This window comes from Cydia amplana, chromosome 14, assembly GCF_948474715.1.
Source record: "Cydia amplana chromosome 14, ilCydAmpl1.1, whole genome shotgun sequence".
In the NCBI taxonomy this organism is placed as follows: domain Eukaryota; kingdom Metazoa; phylum Arthropoda; class Insecta; order Lepidoptera; family Tortricidae; genus Cydia; species Cydia amplana.
Window position 1 is genome coordinate 15,513,634 of NC_086082.1, and position 22,023 is coordinate 15,535,656.

Genomic DNA, 22,023 nt, shown 5'->3' on the forward strand with positions numbered 1-22,023 from the left:
TAAGGTAAGTACCCCTATTAATGAGGGGGTTAAGCAACTTTTACAAAGACAGCCAAAAATGAAACATAAGCTGGCTGCCGATTTTAATGGGCTCGTTAATAGGGGTACTTACCTTAGGCCAATTAGCCCACCCTCCTTTTATTATGAGGATGCGATAGATTTACCTGCCAAAGTGAACAGAAGTCTGCGGATGCAAGCACAGGTTGCACCCACCAACGATGGCCCCGTCGCAGGCGCCGTGCGCCATCGCTTGGCAAGCTTGCTCCAGCGCGACGGCCGAGCTGCAGCACCCGCCGTCGATGGCTTGAGACGGCCCTTTAATATTCAGCCAGTACGAGATCCGATTCGCGAACATTGATTTGTTGCATCTGTACGATAATTTATTTTTTTACAAAACAAAGTGTAATAATGTCTTATCATATAAGGTATACTTGGTCAAGCAAATCTTGTCAGTATAAGGGCTCATTTAGATGATACGAGAACTCGCATGCGAGTTTCATTACATTGCGGGTTTTGAGCGGTCGGTTGAATTGGACGTAATCAACAGTCCGCAATGTAGGTAACTAAAATCGCATGCGAGGTCGCGCGCCGTCTAAATCAGCCCTAAAAATGCGGCAAATTTGAAAAATCGCGGGTTAGCAACACTACGTTTGAATTATTCGAAAATCGCCTGTTTTTTATACCTTATCTGTGGAACTGTTTTGTTTACATTTCATCGTTGTTCCATGTACATTGCTGCTTTTGGTTCGTTTCCTAGGGCTACCATACTTTAGTTTGCTTTACATTGCTACTGACCTATCCGGCTTGACAGACTATACAATATATATTATTTATTACGTATAATAGACGCATCTGAACGAAGATGTTCGTGTTACGTTTGGACCATAGTTTCCCAGCTTTTGGACTTTAGTGGGGTGGTTTTACGATACCTACGTTAATGTTTGAAAAACTCTTAAAAACAAAAGTTTAGTATGAAGGATTTGAAATTTTAATTTTAATTAAAAGGCATAGAAATTAAAAAGTGTGTGACTTAAAAATTATGTGTGACAGTGGGTGACAAGGTGTGGGAGTTATGCTTGTGAGGGTGTGTATGTGAGGGTGTGTGTGTGAAAAAATAATAATATTACCCAACAATACCAAGTCCAGTTTTCCCGTATGTGTATAGTCCAATTTTCTCGGTTTCCGACAAACAGCTACCGATGTAAACGCCGATCTTTTTCCCAGACAATTGTTGAGGATTAACACCTGTTGAATCAACCAAGGATATAGTCGTTTGGTGTTAAAATGTCGGGATCCACTTGAGAGATTACCTGCCAATGAATCGCATTGTTATCTTTTGTTGAATCAATCCAAAGATATTGTCGTTTGGTGTTAAAATGTCGAGATCCACTTGAGAGATTACCTGCCAATTCGTCGCATTGTTATCTTTTGTTCAATAAAACCAAAGATATAGTCGTTTGGTTTTAAAATGTCGGGATCCACTTGAGACATTACCTGCCAATTAATGGCATTGTTATCTTTTGTTGAATCAAACCAAAGATATAGTCGTTTGGTTTTAGAATGTCGGGATCCACTTGAGAGATTACCTGCTAATGAATGGCATTGTTATCTTTTGTTGAATAACATCTCTCTCTTTTTACTTAGTTTTGCTTCAGGAATGTATTTGGGTTTCTCCCAAGCGGCCGTACTTATATGTAGGTAAGTATAAATATTTCTCATAGGATGGATTCAATGTAGGAAGACCCAACGGTCCGGGTCCGGGCCAAGACGTCCGACACTAGTTTTCTATAGAACACATCACTTATGGTGTCGTGTCGGGAGCTTCGGCCTGGACTCGGACCGTTTTAGCGTGAGTCATCCTTTAATCATACCTGCGTCGTAAATAGCCTGGTAAGTATGTTCAAGTATAGTCCTCGACATAGGGTCCATGTTGACCCCTAGACGGTACGACACCTTGAAGAACTGGGCGTCGAACTTGTCCAGGTCTGGGATCAGACCGACGTGCTGCGGAACCTCGGGGTGGTTGTAGTTCCAACGGAGCTCGTCGTGTGAGATTGGGTTCACCTAATAGACGAAATAAATACAGTCCTTTTTTGCAGGCAATTAAAATGCTAATACAGTAAACCTTAATGAAAGCGTATGCTTAAAAATATAAATTATAACTGTATAACTAGAAACTTAATGGTCCCCGAAAACATTATAACTTATAAGACCTTATTGGGTCCGCGGTGTACATATACCTAGTTGGTCAAATCAAATTGTCAGTAAATAAGAGCAAAAAAATAACTATTATCATCTTTTTCTTTTGGGTACTAGTACTAGTGTAAAACAAAGATAGTATGATTCTCTCTGTCTATGTTTGAAATGAGACAGTCCTTTGACAAACTATAGATAATGAATTAATCACAGACTCAGTTCAGGTTTTTAAAATAAAGTGGCTTCGGTACATTGGGACAATTTAGCCAGTTGGTATCAAGGAAATGAGAGTAAAATGATAAGATGATTACGCTAATATCAAACATCTGCTCTTAGATCTAGCCAGTGTATCGGGCCCCGGCCCGGTCTCGGGTGAAGTTGATTACTTATTCAAAATATCACCTTTGTGACTAATCTTGTCGACTGTCGTACAGCATTTCTGCGCTCTTTTGGCGTGATGCGTGCGTGGTTAGGAGTTTAGATGCCTGAGGTAGGGCACTTTGGGATCTAAAACATGACTAACCTTGTTGTACAAGATGTCTGATAATTCTTTGACGTGGCGCGCCCGTGGGAAAGAGCCGGATACACCCGAGATGACAACGCTCCCCGGCTTGCAACGTCCATTGAGATTGTTCGCCGGTTGCGACATGATCACTACCTATTAGTAGCGCCTGGTTGCTAAAAATACTAACAAAAATAATCTTTAATTAAAAAAAAACGACTTCACAAAACAGTTTGAAATGTTAGGCTAGGTATTTAATTATTTACAAACCTAGTCCATCTCATAACAATTATAATTAGACTCAAGGCTTTTAAATACTGAGTGGAACATTTCTAGAGACTGAGCTGAAAGGATAGTGTTATATAATATAAATGTAATTATTTAGCCTATTACTTATAATATACATTCAATTAATTATATTTAGAATAGTACGTAATTAAGACTCCACAGTCAAAGAAATGCATAGTTTTGTGGAGCTTTGTCCTTTAACAAAAAAGTTGTAACTTCTGTCATCTTCTGTGTAATAAATAACTAAATAAAAAAATAAAATAAAAAACAATTTGGATCTACTTGCTAGGGTTAAAACATACAGATTTTTGCACTAATGTTCAACAAACTGTACCTCAAAAACGGTTAGAAATATTAATGTGATTATTAAGTGAAAAATAAAGTACGTAGCGTGAACAATTGGCTATTTTCCTAGTAGTCAAATCAGCTTCTTTTTTAGAACTGTCAAAACGATTTTCTAATATGGAATTTATATGAAAACGTGTGTAGTGACGTCACGGTCAACTCACCTACTTTTTATATTTCAATCCAATTTATTAAATAGAAATAGTATTTAAAAATAACTGCTATCTATGTTTTTCTAATAAATATCTGGTGCTTTATTTTGTGCACGGTGTGAAATAATTTATTTTAAGTAGAGGAAAGTACCCAATTCCCAGTTTGCGTAAAAGTCCTTCGTTCTGTTCCACAGTTCCACCCCATATATTATTTATTATTAACGTTAGTAGAGTTGCTTGGCCCTTCGCTCCGGGGCGATAGAGATAGAAACAGGGTCAATTGACGAAACTCCTTGTACTAAGCGTCCTAGCTTTCATGCGTTTTTGTGCTATGTTGTGGGTGAAATAATAGTTTCAATGTTAAATTATTTTATTATATTTTGAATAAGCTCTAATTTACCTACTTATTGTATTTGATTTCTTTAACTGAAAATATAATTTTTAATATTTGTAGTAGGTATTTAATATAACATTTTGACAAATAAATACCTAAATATATTTTGAGGTCTGAACAATTAAACAAAATCACTTACACTGATTTAAATTTAGGCGAAAAATACTTAAATAATAGACACGGCCAATGTCTAACGCGGTCTTTTAAATACTGGCTTGAAACGTCTAACTACATCATTTATTTTTCAGAATAAATTTAAAAGTGTAAAAGTTATTGCCTTGGGTGAGAATTGAACTCACGGCCTGTAGATTTACATATATTTATATTAGGTACTTAATATACATACCCCATATTAAGTACGTTTACAAATGAAAGGTTAAAAAAAGTTATGTTACCGTAAAAACTCGTTTTTAGGGAATACACGTTTTCCCTAGTTAATACTATAAAGTTTTCCGTATCCCATCAGAGAAAATGCGTTTTGGACTTGAAACTAGTTTTCCGTAAGGCCTCGGTAAAATCTAGTTTTAACTGTTTTTTGTTTTCAAATCTAGCTCTCCCAAAGTGGCTTGGTGAAAACTAGTTTTGACTAATTTATCAAAAATTGATTCCAGTGTAAACTAAGATTTACAAGACGATGCACGTAACGTAAAAAACCTTTTTTTATTTCACGCTGTTTAGAGTGTTCAGTCCAAGTTTAGTTTCAGTTAACACGTGCCTCCTTGCTTCTCTCGTCGCGTCACACCTATCTTTCAACTCTGGCAGAATACAGTGAAAACTAGTTTTAACAAGTTAAATCGCGTTTAGCCTAGATAAAAAATAGTTTTAACTGAATTTAATCTTGATTTAATTAGTGAAAACTGGTTTTCACCAAGGCACTTTGCAAAAACTAGTAACTAGTAACTAGTGCGGTAACTAGTGAAAACAATGAATAAATTAATAATATATGTTAACTAGGCAAAACGCGTTTTCACTTAAAACAGGGTTTTACGGTAACAGCTAACCATACCTAATAAATAGTTACCGCATTAGAAAGTAGACATTAAAGATTCAAATATACTTTTATTCATGTTAGTCACTTATAAATAGTTAAAAAGGAAAGTCAAAAAAATCAATGTCAATGTTTACGTACTTAATTAAATGTAGGTATATTTTGTTGATTCCATATAAAATATTTTTCAATGGATATAATATAATGTAGATATTCATAAATAAATTTAACTGTTTTATTCCAATAAACATTAATAATAAATAAGATAATAGCATTGTTATGGCAGGTGTCCGGCCTTTTTTTGCAATAGCCCAGTCTCACTTTTTAGGGTTCCGTAGCCAAATGGCAAAAAACGGAACCCTTATAGATTCGTCATGTCTGTCTGTCTGTCTGTCTGTCTGTCCGTCTGTCTGTCCGTCCGTATGTCACAGCCACTTTTCTCCGAAACTATACGAACTATACTGTTGAAACTTGGTAAGTAGATGTATTCTGTAAACCGCATTAAGATTTTCACACAAAAATAGAAAAAAAACAATACATTTTTGGGGTTCCCCATACTTCGAACTGAACCTCAAAATTTTTTTTTTCATCAAACCCATACGTGTGGGGTATCTATGGATAGGTCTTTAAAAATGATATTGAGGTTTCTAATATCATTTTTATATAAACTGAATAGTTTGCGCGAGAGACACTTCTAAAGTGGTAAAATGTGTGTCCCCGCCCCTGTAACTTCTAAAATAAGAGAATGATAAAACTAAAAAAAATATATGATGTACATTACCATGTAAACTTCCACCGAAAATTGGTTTGAACGAGATCTAGTAAGTAGTTTTTTTTTATACGTCATAAATCGCCTAAATACGGAACCCTTCATGGGCGAGTCCGACTCGCACTTGGCCGCTTTTTCTACAATAGTCCCAATGCCTGCTGCGAACGGTTCATGGGTGTCTATTGTTGCGCCTGTGAACGGGTTCCAGCAGGCGTTCTAAATGAAATTAAAGCTCTCCAAAGGGACTCTCCGTGTTGGATCTATATCCCCACGCAAGCCTATCAAAATACAGGGATTTATAGGCCCGTGAAGTCCAAAATTAATAACATAATAATTAAAACTACTAATACATTAAAAAGGCTCAAAAGTCCCTATGATGCCTGCAGCATGGGTGTAATTCTGAATCCCTAACAACGTTTGTCCTAAAGTCACTTGCCCTAACTGGTTTGTCCTAATGGGCACATGCCCTAACGATCAATTGTCATACTTAACGATTATTTTCCATAATGTAAGGTTCTGAAAAATGGTTAGGTTTTAGAACTTGCTGCCACAAAAGTGGGTTAGGTTAGGGTCAGAACTGCGACCCCCGCCAAAAAGAAAATATGCTTAATAACATTAGGATAAGTAATCAATAATTAGGGAAACCAATATTAGGGTTTGTAGTGTTAGGACAACTGATCATTATTACAAACGATATTAGGGAATGCAAAGATAGGAGAAAATACTTTAGGGATTCAGATATAGATCCCTGCAGCATTCCCTCGCTGCACTGCAAGTGAGATCAGTGGGCTCAGCACGGTTCCATTTTTATCGACTATCACTATGCCCGTCACTTTCACACTTACATACTTGTTAGAACGTGACAGGCATGGTGATAAACGATAAAAATGCTACCGTGCTACTAGGGCTGTTAAATCAGGCCTCGTAGATAACATGCCAATCGCTATCGCTCCGTAGCGAACGAAACGCAACTGTCACACTGTATGGAAGAGTGACAGAGAGACACAAAGCGATTCGATGGCGAAGCGAAAGCGATCGTCACCTTGGCTAGGCCGGCAGGTACGATCCAGGCCCCGTAGCCAACATGCCAATCGCTAACGCTCCGTAGCGAACGAAACGCAACCGTCACTGTCACACTAATATGGAAGAGTGATAAAGAGACACGAAACGATTCGATAGCGATTGTCACCTTGGCTAGGCCGCCAGAGCGGGGGTCGCAGCCCCTCTCCCGAAGTCCCCCTCCAGTTTAAAATATTTAATCAAATATGTTAATTTGTTACCTAGTTAGGTCTTAGCTTCATATTATCTTATCTTAGTTAGAATCAATTTGGTGCTCCCTATTATAGGCTTGGGCCCCGTGCATGAACTATAGGCGGCAGCACAGGAGCTGTCAGAATTTTGGCGCGAGGCGTAAATGTGTCGTTTATGCTTCCGATGTAGCCCACAAGATGGCAGAACCTACTATGCACAAGGAAACATGCCGACGAGAACGGTAGATGGTAGCACTTGCTTTGGCAATGTGCATGTGCACATATGTTTCCGATTCAGGCCACAAGGTGGCAGGCCCTCCAACGCGCACGGTGACTATACCTATTGCCAAGCACGCACGTATACGTACGCAGTTCTTTGAACCTACTACTCCAAACGCTCTGTGTGAGTTTACGAGTATTGTGTGCTAATTTGTTACGATTTGGAATAAGTTTACGTGCTACTTTACAAAATTAAAAAAAGGGTGGCAATGTCAGGTTATTATAAAATATATATTTTTTTACTTACTTTCTTTAATCAATTTATTTTTTGATAATTGTGAGCTCTATTTGAATAAACATTGGGACTAAAACTAGTTTGTACCTACCTATATAACATTTTTAAACATTGTACACAATAAATACAAATCAATTTTAAGGATGATTCACACTAGAACGGTCCGGGCCCAGGCACCCGTCACTTAGTTTTCTATAGAAAGCATAATGTGGTAACCTATATATGTATGTATAATATAATTATATATCTTAATTCACATATAAGGCACAAAAACATGTTTGACATTTAGTTAACTATAAATAAAAACAACTTAAAATTGTACAAATCTTTTTTTTTCTTTCAGAGCGATTATTTCCGAAAATATTTATTTATCAAAAAGTGGTTGTTGAAGACCCTTACTCATTTTTTTTTTTTTATAAAATTCAGTTTGTATGGGAGGTTTTTTTTTAGTTTTTTTTTACCGTTCTCTCACTTGACATAATGATTGAAAGTCATAATGTAATGATTGTCAGATTATCATTAGTCATAATTCTGAAACCGTTAACTTTTCAGGAATTTCCTAAGGTTATTCTATAGATAGGTTAGGTTAGGTTAGGTTTGTTTTAGGGCAATCCTGAAAAGTTACGCGTTTCTGAGAAAAAACAAATTATGACTAACGAAAATGCGGACAAACATTATGAGTTAAAACTTTATGGGAAACAATAGAGACCCATAATTTACATATCCATGCAAAATTGCATGACCACGGAGCCAAGCCTCGGACAGACAGACAGACAGACGGACGGACATTAAAACTCAAAATTTCAAAATTATTTATTTATGCACAAGTTTACAGATATAGGTCCCGAATCCTCCTTTTAAGTTAAAAACTTGTGTTAGGAGGTATTCAATCTTTTCATACAGGGTTATATTCAGCGCTAAAAATAACCTATAACTTAATATAATTATATAATCTTAAAATGCTATTCTTAACTAATTGTATATATACATATGTAATAGCTAATTTGCAGCGGTAAGAAAATAGTATAACAGTTAATTAGTTGACTACGGAACCCTAAAGAAGGAAAGAAAAAGTTTATGTGTGTGTGTGTGTGTGTGTGTGTGTGTGTGTGTGTGTATGTGTGTGTGTATTGTGTGTGTATGTGTGTGCGCGCGTGTATGGTTGTGTCTGTGTGTGTGAGAGTGTTAGTGTGTGTGTGTGTGCGAGCTCTAATTAGTCTAATTACATATATTACTTTTCATTTATTCCATCGTTGATCGTAAAGTTGTATAAGCGGAATACACAGCTTTATACATGGCCATTAAACTCTCAAAGCTGAGCGTGGCCACGCCACCCGCCGACAGGGACAGCGTTCTCTGAGACATCTTCAGCAGCAACAGCACCGTCTTCCTATTTTGAACATCGAAATTCTCCCACTTACAATCGTAGATAGCGTCCTCGAAAACTTTGCAAGCATCCATCAACTTCTGCCCCAAATAGCAGTCCATACCCACTAGCATCATGGAAAAAGGTAAGATTATATAGGTGTCCTCCAACCCTCCTAAGAGAGCAATACTAAAACATGCTGTAAGCAAAATAAATTCTACTGCAATCGCTTTACGGAATAAACCTTCAAGCTTCTCTATAACATCAATATTAATTGCGTGGCTTTTAACTATGATTTGCAAGCGATATTTAACATAATCATTCAATTCCTTTTCTGCTTCTTTATCTTCACTATCGCCTTCAAAATTCTCACTGTAGTGTTTAAGCGCATCGCTCCAGAGATCTCGCAATTCTTGGCCGAGAGCCAGCAATCTTACTTCACTGTAACCAGTGGTTACGATGAGGAAACCTCCGATACTTGAGGTTACGTAGCAGATAAAGTAAGTGCTGATGGCTATATTGCATATAGCGATCGGGTAATTTTTTATGCCCAAGATATATTTCAAACCTGTAAACAAGAACATATTTTGCACTCGAAGGTCTACCGTTTAACTATGTACGTCAGCTACGGACTCACTGAATGCTTGGCTACATGAAACTGATTTATAAAAAAAAAGGTTTTTAAGTAATACTACTTTAATCCCAAAACTTGGACACCTTTATAAACCGCATAAATATAGCCCCCAGAAGAAAAGCTGATATTTTGTTGAAATAATTCGATGGCAAGGAAGCAAATATGAGTGAAGTTGGTAATGTTCGACATAGAAACACCTAGCAATAAATTATACTTTCACTAGGCCCACTTGTACCATCCCACTAACCCGCGGCTAAGCGGTTAAACCGTTAACCCAGTGTCAATTTGCACTGGTAACTATGGTAACTCCAGGTATTACCGGTTAACGCCGGATTAGTGGAATGGTGCAAACGGGCTATCGGATTAGGTCTAACCTTGATATCTCTAGAACAGTCCTGAAATTTGGTAAGTACCTACGATAATTAAAGGTGTCTTTTTCATGTACACACTATTTGCCATTTGGGGACCTCGAGGAATCGCAGTTATCTTGGAAAATGATATTGATACTAGAAATAACAATGAGGATGATAAGGGCGACAGATTATTTTGTTGATAATTTCTTACCATACACCACGTGTTTGTCATACAAATTAAGTTTCGACGGCATCACAAGTGGCTGCAAATTAAAGATGAAAGCGTTGCCCATCGTGACAGTCCAGAACAATATCAGTCTCTTTTTAACATTCCTCATGAGGTCGGCCATTAGGGCAGCGGTGCCTGGCCAGAGGGGCATGCGGTCATAGGATATGTAGTCAGCCACTAATGATTGCACTTTGTCCCTGAAAAGTTTTGGGTTTAAATTAGGAATCCTGTATTTATTTTCCTTGATAAAATCATACCTATTTATATTTTTAACCATCCGGGTTTGAGAAGCAACTGTACAAAGTGGTACTAGCTCGTTCTTAAATTGGCTGATCTATGATGTTGAGAGCACTGAGGTCCGACACCGGTTCATAATATAAAAGAATAAGAATAATTTTTATTGACTATAGAAAAACAATCTTACAGACACATGAGCACAGGTGGATCCCAAATTAGGCTATGGGTGTGACTTGGGCTCATAGAATGCAGTTGACATTAGGAAATATTACACAGACCTATTTTATTTAAATAACTAAGACTTAGTTTATATTAGAAGGAAGTTAAAGTTATATATATTATACATACATATACTTAATAACAGCCTTATGACTACTAACTATATCTATAGTCTGTACTTTTAGTTTATTTAAATAAAAGCAAACAAACAATTTTTACATTTTCGAGTAGTTATAAAATGTATTGGTCAACCAGCCAAATATCTACAAAACCGCCTGGATCTGTCACTGAACGACTTGACTTTAAGCTACTTTATTTGATCGTGTAATGTTCTCATCTACCCTCAACTGACTTAAGGAGTCATTTGAGGGTTGATTTTGTTTACGTTTATTTAATAACTAAATCAATTAGGCACTTAGTGATGACAGCGCCACCCATGGACTGTATAGGGAACTAAGTACCCTTATTTGATGCGTATCGATTATCGATAAGACATCTAGGGTTCGATTAAGTATATATATAAGGGTCAAATAGGTAACGCTGTTAACTTCACAGGTTAACAACTAGTACTTACTGATGCATCAGCATGTACATCAGCTTGTTGATGCCAATCAAGCCGGTCAAGCTGGTGGATACCACCATGATGCCGGCCAGGATGTCGCCCGTCTCACGGCAGTCCACGAACACGAAGACGATCACGGACGCGTGGTAGTTGAAGAAGTAAATCACTATGGATACCGTCGCCAGAAGGTAGAAGAATATCGGGATTGCTAGAAAAATACATATTATTTTTTAAGTATAGGGTATTGTACGATTTGGCGCTACCCTCGATCTTCACCGCCACCACTCGCAGCATCACATCGCAGTGCGCGAAGCCAAACTTATGCAACGCCAAACAATAGGCATTTGTTGTAATGTACTGTAATCTTACATTTGGCGCCACCCTCGATCTTCACCGCCACCACTCGCAGCGCAACTGCGACATTCCACATCATGGTCGGCAGATCGCAGTGCGCGAGGCCGAACTTATTCAACGTCTCCATCATGCCGTCCGTGCCTCTGTCGACATAACAAATAAGTTAATGCGAGTAAGACCGTCTATCAGGTTCTTACCTTTTACAAGCTCTTTCGTTGCTTCTAACTGTTAAACTAATTACAAGCATATTTAAACCTCTGTACGTGCAAAGTTTCATTACAATCTAACACGTATAGTTTTAATGAGAGCGAAACTCCGTTTATGTATGGGAAGGTACTTTGAGGGGTGAATATGTGGGTACTTACTTAACATATTTAGAGTAACTTGTATATACAAGTTACTCTAAATATAAAATAGTTAAGTATATATATACTGAGGCAACTATTGAACAACCTTGGAGCCAGGAACAAGGTTGTTCTACGTTGGGTCCCAGGGCATGCGGGTATCGTAGGAAACGATAAGGCCGACGAGCTCGCGCGAGCAGGGGCTAAGGGGAAAAACTACAGTCTTGAGCCGTTTTGTGGTATCCCCAAAAGCCTAACGCGGCTCACCCTAAAGACCTACTGTCAATACACAACAATTCAACTCTGGAGGGAAACAACAGGTTTGAACCATTCCAAAGCGCTTATCAAGGCCTTCAGCAAAAAGGCGTCCTCGAACGCCTTAGCGCTGTCTAGGAACCAACTGCGCAACTTGGTAAGGGTGCTTACTGGGCACTGCTGCCTAAATAAGCACATGCACACCATGGGGAAACGTGACATGGGGCGGTGCAGACTCTGTATGGAGGCAGAGGAGACGCCCTTGCACATCCTCACAGAGTGTTCTTGCCTAATGCGTACTCGTGACTTAATCCTGGGCGGACACATATTGCGCCCGGAGGAGGTAAAGTCTCTCGAGATCAAAAAAATCCTGCAGCTGTTTGAAGTTGCAGGTTTGGATCGAGAGTTGTAGTAGGTGGCGATCACAATAGATCAGCGATGGTCGCAGTGATACATAGGCTTTGGAGCCTTATATGTATAGCCCCTAACAAGAAGAAGAAGAAGAAGAAAAAATATACTGAGAGTACTTAACAACTTTTACTAAATATAGGGCCTACCCCGTGATCGCGAAAAAAATAAATCATTCTGTATTGTTCCGTTACCTAGCTATTAATATAAAATATTATTATCTTAAAAGTATAGCCAGTATAGGTAGTACAATGAGCGGTTTTATCACCTAATTAAGAGTGATCTGTTCCAGACATTCTCTGGGTAACGAACTTATTGCGAAAGAGTTTTTTTTAAGTTAATTAACCTATCTTTACAATTTGCCTAATGCAATTGTGTAGGCAGGCTATTAACATTAAAAGATAATTACTACTACTACTACTTTTAAGAATATTGGGCAAGAAGTAGTGGGCTAAATTTACCAGGAGCACGAATTGCCTTTGGCACTTGCAGAACTGCAATGAAATAGGCAAGCCAATTAGAATCGACGTCGTTTAACGCTGTGTCTCTTGCAGCCGTGATTGTGCATTTATACCCATTGTCGCGTTGACCAAAGGACGTGGACGAGATGAAAGCTGAAAGCGGAACTTAAAGGGCTCATTTAGACGATGCGAGAACTCGCATGCGAGTTTCATTACATTGCGGGTTTTGATCGGTCGGTTGAATTGGACGTAACCAACAGTCCGCAATGTAACTAAAATCGCATGCGAGTTCGCGCGCCGGCTAAATCAGACCTAAAAAAAAAATGGATATATGTATACTTATTTTTTGCTATTACTTTTGGTTGTCGGACGCATATGACTCACTAAAGCCTAAGTTCGGACTACGTTTTTAGAAATTAATCGAGTAGCGAGTATTTTAGTTACCTAACTAAAATCGGTCAACTGACCAAAAATCGTTCGCACTACAGACGAGCGAGTTAAGTGAGTAGAAAATGAAAGGCTTGTTCGGACTATATTAATTTAGTCAAGTGGCGAGTATTTTAGTTACTAAACGTCTGAGCATCAAACATTTAGTCGAGTAGAGATAATAGAATTTAAGAGAGCGAGAGTGGTGGGGGGGAGGCTTACTCTCCAGAAAAAATAGAACAAAATGGATCCACTCGACTAATTCACTGACTAATCTACTCGACAAAATTTTTGGTGTTCGGACACGTAATACTCGCCACTCGACTAAATTACTAACGTAGTCCGAACTAGGTTTAAGCTCTCAACTGCCAGCGCGTGCTACGCGCTAAAGCGTACAGCGTACCCAATACGAGTAACATACGAATATCCGTATGTAGCGAAAAGTGACTACAAACAGAGATTTTTTGTACTTACTAAGTTTCCCTGAGATTTTAACTCGCCTACGATCGGTAATCAAACCACATAGCAGTTAATTATAATTTATTATTTACGGCAAAAAAATGCACAATATTCCGTAACTACTGCATTATGTAAAAGGAACAGTTGTGTGGCGCCTGCTGCCACGATAGTAATTATAAAATGACACCAGTGAATAAATGATTTGCAGCTGTTTAGGTATAGGCTGTTTATTTTGCACGGCCTAAAGCTAATATTAAATAAAACCGGCCAAGCGCGAGTCGGACTCACGCACGGAGGGTTCCGCACCATCAACAAAAAATAGAGCAAAAAAATCGTGTTTGTTGTATGCCCCCCCTTAAATATTTAGAGACAGAGATACATCATTTGTGAAAATTTCAACTGTCTAGCTATCGCGGTTCATAAGATACAGCCTGGTGATAGACGGACGGACAGCGAAGTCTTAGTAATAGGGTCCCGTTTTTTACCCTTTGGATACGGAACCCTAAAAAATATTGATGGTCACAAAAATGTTATTTATTGATATAAAAACATATCTAAGTGGAAAGGAAATGAAAGTTTATTAATCAAGATAACTAAACTATAAAACTTAAACTATTTAAGTCACAAATAAACTTTATATACCTATATATAAAACTACTTATAATAAAATTAAATACTATAAAACATAGTATGTTAAGTATGTACATATTAATTCTAAACGTATAAGTGATGGGTTCCCTTTTGCAAACTTCATTTAGAGGGCCCTATCCGGATTTTGAACTAGATATCTATTAGATAACTATTAGACATCACCAAGATACCTATGTCAGTGTCAAAAGTGACGTTTTTGTTTGAAGAAACGTCACTTTTGACACTTGTTTGACACTGACTTATCCAATCCATATCGTTTCGATATCTAATATTTGACGTATCTTAAAGTTCGAATATGGCTGTCTGTGCTGAAAGAGAAGAGTCGTAGAATGTATTGGATCCCATACATTTCCCGACTCTTCTTCTTTAGCGTGGCAATTATCAGTGGTTGCACCACCAAATCAATACAACAAGGAAATCGCCGTTGTTCTCAGATATTTTCGGGAAAACCTCCGTGCTTCATCTTAATTCGGTAATAAAAGCGTCACCACTGAAGCTGAAGCGTAAATTCATAAGTTGACTCACAGGTCGATTCCAATGTAATAATTTGGTATGGTTTTGATACGATTTCGACGATCGTCTTGGTCAAAGATACATTGATTGTGTAAGATGCGTAAAATCTAAGACAGTTTCATATATGCTTCGAATTTGACAAGTAAACGAGATGGCGCTGTACAGCTCCATACATTTTGCGATAAACTCTGATTGTCAAAAGTTGACGTTAGACAATTCAGTGACCGCAAAACATGTGGCACAGTACAGCGCCGTTTTGGATGTCAAACTAAGAGGCACCTTTTTTTCTTAGACTTTACGTCTCTATTACACTAAATTCTCGCGCACGAATTACACTTCATTTCGCATGCACTAATCAGCGTGACCGATATACAAGTTCGTATCAAAATAAGATCAAAACCATGACAAGTTGTTAGATATGAATCGGGCTCTCAGTCTTACAACTGGGGAATGGGTTAACGAAGAAATGTGAACATTAAATTATTATTATTTTGTTTTTCTGTGTTTCTTCCAAGCTTTATGGGTATTTTCAACGAGAGATATGTAAATTAAAATAGATGCGTGTCTTATTATTGTTGCAAATAGCGCTGTTTATTTTAGCCAATATGGCCGAAGTGGCCAAATATATCGAAAAAGATTCTCATTTGGAGCATTCCATGAAGTTGTCTACAGTTGTCTCGTACAAACACGAATTATGTGAAGATTTGTAGATATACGAGTTTCACTTTCCCTGACAAATGGTCAAAAAAACAGGACATGTGCGAGTCGGAGTCGCCCACCGAGGGTTCCGTACTTTTTAGTATTTGTTGTTATAGTGGCAACAGAAAACATCATCAGTGAGAATTTCAACTGTTTAGCTATCGCGGTTCATAAGATACAGCCTGGTGACAGACAGACAGACGGACAGTGGAGTCTTAGTAATAGGGTCCCGTTTATACTTTTTGGGTACGGAAGTGTAAAAATTACCAGAAAATTAGTCATCAGATTTAAACGCCTAAAAAAAAGTTCGAATAGGTACATGAAATAAAATGTGTTTGTACGGGACAGCCCGTGGAATGTGTTACGATATATTTGGCCACTTTGGCCTTCAATATCTAATCGATGCGGATTGTACCCAGCCGTGCGTATATCATCATTGGCCATAGCATCTTTGTAGATGATAGTTGCAGCTACTAAAGATGTATTTTAAGGAGGTAGTCTTTAGAGCCTACATCGACTGCGATGACTAATATAGACCAATGGCCGATCGCCATTTCTTGCCGCATCGATCACAGATGTGTATTGACTCGGGGTGGTCCAGCAGCTCTGCGAATTCGTTTCTGCTTAAGGTGGTCCAACCACAGCTCGTCGTGCTTTGCCATGCCTTCCATAACCTATACACTAAACTAAACAATCTAACTAGGTGTGTTTAAATTTTGTATAAAAGAGCTGCAATCGTGCATCAAGAGAGCCGGGAGCAGTGATCGCCACCAGCGGGTTTCTTTGCCCCATTTTAACCCTATTAGCAGCTCACAATGGTTCGGTAAGTGGCCATCTCCGGCGCTCGGTCGCCCGTGAAATTGTGTGTCCAACTGCGGAATGCCGCTTTATTTACGGTGCTTCGCCGGAGACATAGATAGATAATATAACGGCACCAATCATGAACATTTTAGAGAAAATTGGGATTATTTTTGATATTTCACTGATACCTATTTATTCATAGTAGACCGTAGAGCGGTATAAGCCGAGTATATCGACTTGATCACCGACATCAGCGACGTGTAACTGAGGCTCGCCAGTCCGCCCGCCGACAGACACAGCGTCTTCTGCGCATTCTGCAACATCACCAGCACCAACTTCCTGTTCCTCACATCAAAGTACTCCCATTTACAAGCATATACCGCGTCTTCGAACGCTTTATTCGCGTCCATCAGCCTCTGCCCAGTAATACAATCCATAGACACTTGCACCAACGCAAAAGGCACCTCCATGTACGTGTTCTCTAAACCTCCCAACAACTCAGCTATAAGACCACAGGATAGCAGAGCAAATTCTATAGCTATAGCGCTTTTGAAGATGCTTTCGACTTGGTTGATAAGGTTTATATTAGTTGCGTGGCTTTGCATAATGCTCACTAAACGATGTTTGACATAAATATTAACCTTACGCACTTTTTCCCTTTTCATAGCCTCAAGCTCTCTGGAAATACCGTTAGAGCAACTTGGACCGTCTGTAGAACCAGGCTGGATCTGTTTATAGTGAGTTTGCGCATCGTCCCAAAGATGAAGTAGCTCCTGGCTGAGGGCCAGCATTTGCGCTTCGGAGTAGCCGACGATGATGATGATGAAACCGGTGATGTTGGCCGGCGCGTAGACGGTGAGGAACACGCCGGCGAATAGGGCTATGTTAGCCAGCTCGAAGTTTGGAGATTCATACATCGGCTCTAGACCTAGAAATATTAAGAAATTATTTTGGATACAATACGGTCACGGTTATCACTGGTGAAGTACCTATTTGGAATTAAATGTAGTTCAGGTTCAGGACACTGTATTAAAGAAGAGCAGCTGTAAATAATTTTGGATTTGGAACGAACGAAGTGAAATTTCGAAGATTTTTTGAAGTGAAAACTTCTTTAGCGGCGTTGTGCACTTTTTTCTATTTAACGAGAAGTATCACGTCACCGGAATGTGTGACACAGACACCTAATCTAAGTACTACCACAAGAAACAGGAAATTTAAAATACTACCGAGTAGCTAGAAGTTAACTGTATTTCTAATCCTTAAACTTAATAACCGTCCATCGGTCATTTAAATGAAGTCGTACTACTATTGGAGCGGAGCGTATATTCCAGATATAATTTAGCAGATGCAGATGCAGATGGTCTTACCAAAGACTAATAATAATAACACTAGACCGCCAATCCCCTTGACCAGCGTGCGCGTAACCAAAAAGTGTCAAGTACCGGTACTGATAAATCCACTACTTGACGCTAGATGTCGACTACGAAAATAAGCAGCGATTCGGTTACGCGCTGGTCAAGGGGATGGCGGTATAGTGCTGTCTATGGTCTTACCAAGAAGAATTTGCTCATCTTCAGTCAAATGCCGTCCTGGCTTGAGAAGCGGAACCCCAACATATACGACGCCATTACCAATAATGATCAACCAAAAGATAATGGCTCGTTTCTTTACACTCCTGAGAATTGCGTCCACATTTCTGAACATCCGACTGTCGGGGGCCAATGCAGCGTCACATTCGAGATATTCCGATACTAGTTTCTTTAGCTTCGTGCTGAAAACAGAAGTAGATATAAGTACAGTTGCCATCAGATATATTGGAGCGGCCAAGGTGTTCACAAATATCTGGACACGCCTCTATTGTCGATAGAGTGCATGTTCAGATTTTTTGTGCACCTCGGCTGCTCCGATATATATTATCTGATGGCGACTATACATTAAATTTATAAGTATATACGTATTCTATCCTTCAAAAAATATGAAAAAAAGTTATTGTAAAATGCTTTTACCTACAAGCTTTTTAATGGCTTTGCTAATGGTAAAAAATAACCGTGTTATTGATATGCAGACCTAACTATTTAACAGACATTGGAATGATTATTTATTTCTTCATGGCTAAAATTTACTTGGATGGTCACGCTTTATTGAGCTTAGTGTGTGGGGCTTAGTCAATTTGTGTAAAATGTCCTATAAAAAAAAGCTTTATCTCCTATTGGCTGATTATGGAGAAAATCTTTAAGCCTATCGTATGTATTGTTGCTTCTGCTTATTGTTAACTAGCGACCCACCCCGGCTTCGCACGGGTAAACCTTAACAAATGCAGCTAAACTTTCCTCAAGAATCACTCTATTTGATAGGTGAAAACCGCATGAAAATGCGTTCAGTACTTTTTGAGTTTATCGCGAACATATACAGACAGACAGACGAGAACCGGTGTGGGACTTTGTCTTATAAGATATTTAAGTATAGATAATATAATATTATGTAATAACTAGTTACTATTCATAATTGCTTGTTTGTATGCCTAGCCTACATGTATAAAGTATATTTTGACTTTGACTTTGAAGATGGTCTTTCACTTTGTTTTATAAGATGTATAGATAGTTCTATATAGTTCTCACCCATTCAAGTACATGTAGAGAAGCTTCACAACACCGATAGAGCTGCTGATAGCCAGCGACACCAGCAGTATGATGAAGAGCATATCGCCGCCTCCTCGCCAGAAGATATACCAGTACGTGGATAGGTGATACGTGTAGAAGTATAGAATCAGGACAATGGCTGATGTCAAGTATAGTATTATCGGGATTCCTGAGAAATGTGAATTATGTCATGAAATATTTATAGGCATGCGTGGCTCACTACGCGATTTCGTCGCGTCGCTACAAGTACATGCGGCCTACACCAGTTTTGGTGTCTCGCCGTAGTAGTTGCCGCGCACCGCTACGGAACGGACGACTGCTCGCGCTTGCGCCACGGAGCGGTCAGATCTGTCGTAATAGACGCGTTTTGTTAGAGAGTGAATCTTCTGTGCCTAGTACTAGGGAGACATAAGTAAGTAGTAATTAGTATGTTGAAATGTGACTTAAAGCCTTAATTATGACCTGACGCTAGCAGTTTTATCGTGGCCCAGGTATTTCGGGGGTCTTGACTAAAGGAATAATTGTAAGTATTAATGGTGGTAGAGGAAAAGTCAAACATTTTGCTTTCAAATCAATAGCGAGGACTAAGTTCTCAGTGCATTAAGGGTGACTCGGGCTAGAAAGGTCCGGGTCCGGGACGAGGTTTCCGACAGTTTTCTATGACGGGTGATCGGTGATCACGTGATGTTTTCTATCCCGGACCCGGATCGTACTAGTGTGAGTCATCCTTTAATCCCAATAAGGCCTAGTTTCCCAGAGGGGTTGGAAGTTCATGGCAATTACGTGCAACGTTTCCCTTAAGATGAGGAAAAGGTGGCAGAAGGAAATCTAACTATAAACTGAAATAGGTACATGTCATAATATTAAAGAAAAAGTGACGAAGCCCTCCAGTGGTGAAGGCCGGATTCGAACCGGCGTCTTTAAGCAATCAAAATATTTAACAAAAGATTTGTTCGCAAAGTTGTGAGGAAATCTAACGTTTATTGTTTCTGCCGTCGACATCTAGAGCCATGATGCGCAGGAGCACCTCCGCGTTCCACAGCATCGTCGGCAGGTCGTGGTGGCGCAGCCCGAACTTCTGCAGCGTTGACAACATTGCTAACAAGCTAAAACAGAAGAGTCATTTTATTTTTGAGCATAGTACGAGTGGATTTTGATTCCGTAAAATCAATCGCTTTCTCTTGTACTACGAAAAAACTTAACTAGGAAAAGGACTAAAGAAATGGTGTACCTCTACTCTACCGAATAGCTTTTCGAACGAGCGAGCGAAGCGAAGCGAAGTTCTTACATTCGACTTTGAACACGCGGCTGGCTAGCGGCACGTCACGGCATTTCGATGTTTTTAAGCTGAACTGTCAGAAGATAGTTTGATACTCAATAACTTAAGTAAATTTGTTCTAATTTAAATGAAATTGGGTAAACGTGTAGTTGAGGGCATTATATTTTAGTCATTAAATTATGAGCAGGCCCGATCAAGAGGTTATTGAGCTAGAAGAGCTTAGAAGGCCAAAAAGCTGTTTGTGAGAGGTCTTGCTATTCTGGTCATTTTTTTGCAAGAAACATGGTCGAGTTTAGTATCAAATGAAAGTGCTCGACTTACACTTTTATAATATCGTTTTTAGATTTACCATTTTGAAATAATTAGCAACATAAAAATAAAATACAATAAACATAATATATGTATTTGACATTTGACAGGAAATATTTCGGCTTAGCACAGATACAGTTTATTTTAATCTCTATGGTGGTGACTTAAATCCAGGGGAGAGACAGCCGTATACGAAGCCCTTTATTCGAAAAAATAGCGCCATTTATATTACTTAACGCTAAACTTGTAAATGGCGCTTCAAAATTGATGCAAAAAAGCAAATCTTGTCAGTAGAAAAAGGCGCGAAACTCAAATTTTCTATGAGACCATATCCCTTCGTGCCTACATTTTTTCTACTGACAAGATCTGCTTGGCCAACTATATTATGCATACTACTCTTTGCTTAAATCAATAAGTTAAGGGCTCCACAGACCTTGCAATAAATCCACGCGAACTTTGATCCATTGCCACCTATAGAGCGACATAAAATAGTAGAAAAAATTAAATAAAATGGAACTCAAAAATGTCCATACTAAATTGTTGCCGTGTGTAAGCATTTTACGTCAAAAATGTGACAGTTACGTAGAAAGTGGCGCCCTCATTTATTTTCTATTATTTTATGTCGCACTATACGAGTACCTAAGTAGGTGCAACAAAGTCAATCGCTATATATTTTTTTGTTAACCGCGAGTTCTCAGTTCGGGGCGAACTACTAGTTTAATGACAATTACATGGCAATGCCTTTGCCTAGTTGACTAATTTTGCGTTTTGCAAGCCAACCGACAATAAAAGTGACATTCTGTTAACGGCAGCACCCCTAGCACATGATTGGCGCGACAGTATCTCGCGACGAGATAGACTACCCGTCTTTTTATAACTATGTTAATAAGGGACGGGTAGTCTATCTCGCCGCGAGATACTGTCGCGCCAATCATGTGCTAGAAACGAGAAATTTGACGGTGACGTCGCCCATTTCTTTCTGCTGCAACGATGCAGTTAACATTCTAATCGCTGCGTCGTTTATTCTATTCTAGATTTTTACGTCCGTACCCCTACGTGTTTACATTAACCCCTCGAACGCCCTTGTCAACTTTCAACTGTTGTAATTATACAGTCCAAATTGTCTGGGACGGATACGGGACAAGGCAGTTGAGAGGTTAAAGGTCTCTGCCCACTACACCGTACCTATCACGTTACATTACATTCCGTGTCGCGTTACATTCCGTGCTTGATACGTTCATAGCACGGTCATGGTATGATACGGTGTAGCGGGCAGAGACCTTAAGTGTCATTTTGTATGTGATTTAGAGTTTCCAACGCGCTGTTAAAAATCTCATACAAAAATAGACAAAGCAAACGCGAACGCTCGTCACGCTACCGAATGAAATTTACACTAGGGGTTATGTTGCTTCCATAAAATGAATTGG

At 38.9% G+C, this 22,023-nt stretch overlaps 3 protein-coding genes across 3 annotated transcripts in view; all 3 read right to left on the reverse strand.

Moving 5' to 3' along the window:
- Positions 1 to 2,845, reverse strand: part of LOC134654372 (fatty acid synthase-like) — a 38,972-nt gene extending 36,127 nt beyond the window's left edge. Inside the window, exons 1-4 of the mRNA XM_063509836.1 lie at positions 2,720 to 2,845; positions 1,872 to 2,064; positions 1,128 to 1,245; positions 165 to 368 (exon numbers count right to left, since the gene is read on the reverse strand). Coding sequence (XP_063365906.1) covers positions 165 to 368; positions 1,128 to 1,245; positions 1,872 to 2,064; positions 2,720 to 2,845 — 641 coding nt within the window. The remainder of the gene's footprint in view (positions 1 to 164; positions 369 to 1,127; positions 1,246 to 1,871; positions 2,065 to 2,719) is intronic.
- A 5,788-nt stretch (positions 2,846 to 8,633) lies between these two features.
- LOC134653852 (uncharacterized) lies at positions 8,634 to 11,487 on the reverse strand. The gene is made up of 4 exons (XM_063509216.1): positions 11,368 to 11,487; positions 11,011 to 11,206; positions 9,963 to 10,177; positions 8,634 to 9,332 (listed from the first exon to the last, which is right to left on the reverse strand). Exons 1-4 carry the CDS (start codon positions 11,480 to 11,482, stop codon positions 8,641 to 8,643), a joined length of 1,218 nt encoding a protein of 405 aa, XP_063365286.1. The 5' UTR covers positions 11,483 to 11,487; the 3' UTR covers positions 8,634 to 8,640.
- A 5,070-nt stretch (positions 11,488 to 16,557) lies between these two features.
- On the reverse strand, positions 16,558 to 20,104 carry LOC134653853 (uncharacterized). The gene is made up of 4 exons (XM_063509217.1): positions 19,987 to 20,104; positions 18,988 to 19,177; positions 17,923 to 18,140; positions 16,558 to 17,297 (listed from the first exon to the last, which is right to left on the reverse strand). The coding sequence occupies exons 1-4, from the start codon at positions 20,102 to 20,104 to the stop codon at positions 16,558 to 16,560; spliced, it is 1,266 nt and encodes a 421-aa protein (XP_063365287.1).
- Positions 20,105 to 22,023: the final 1,919 nt, after the last annotated feature.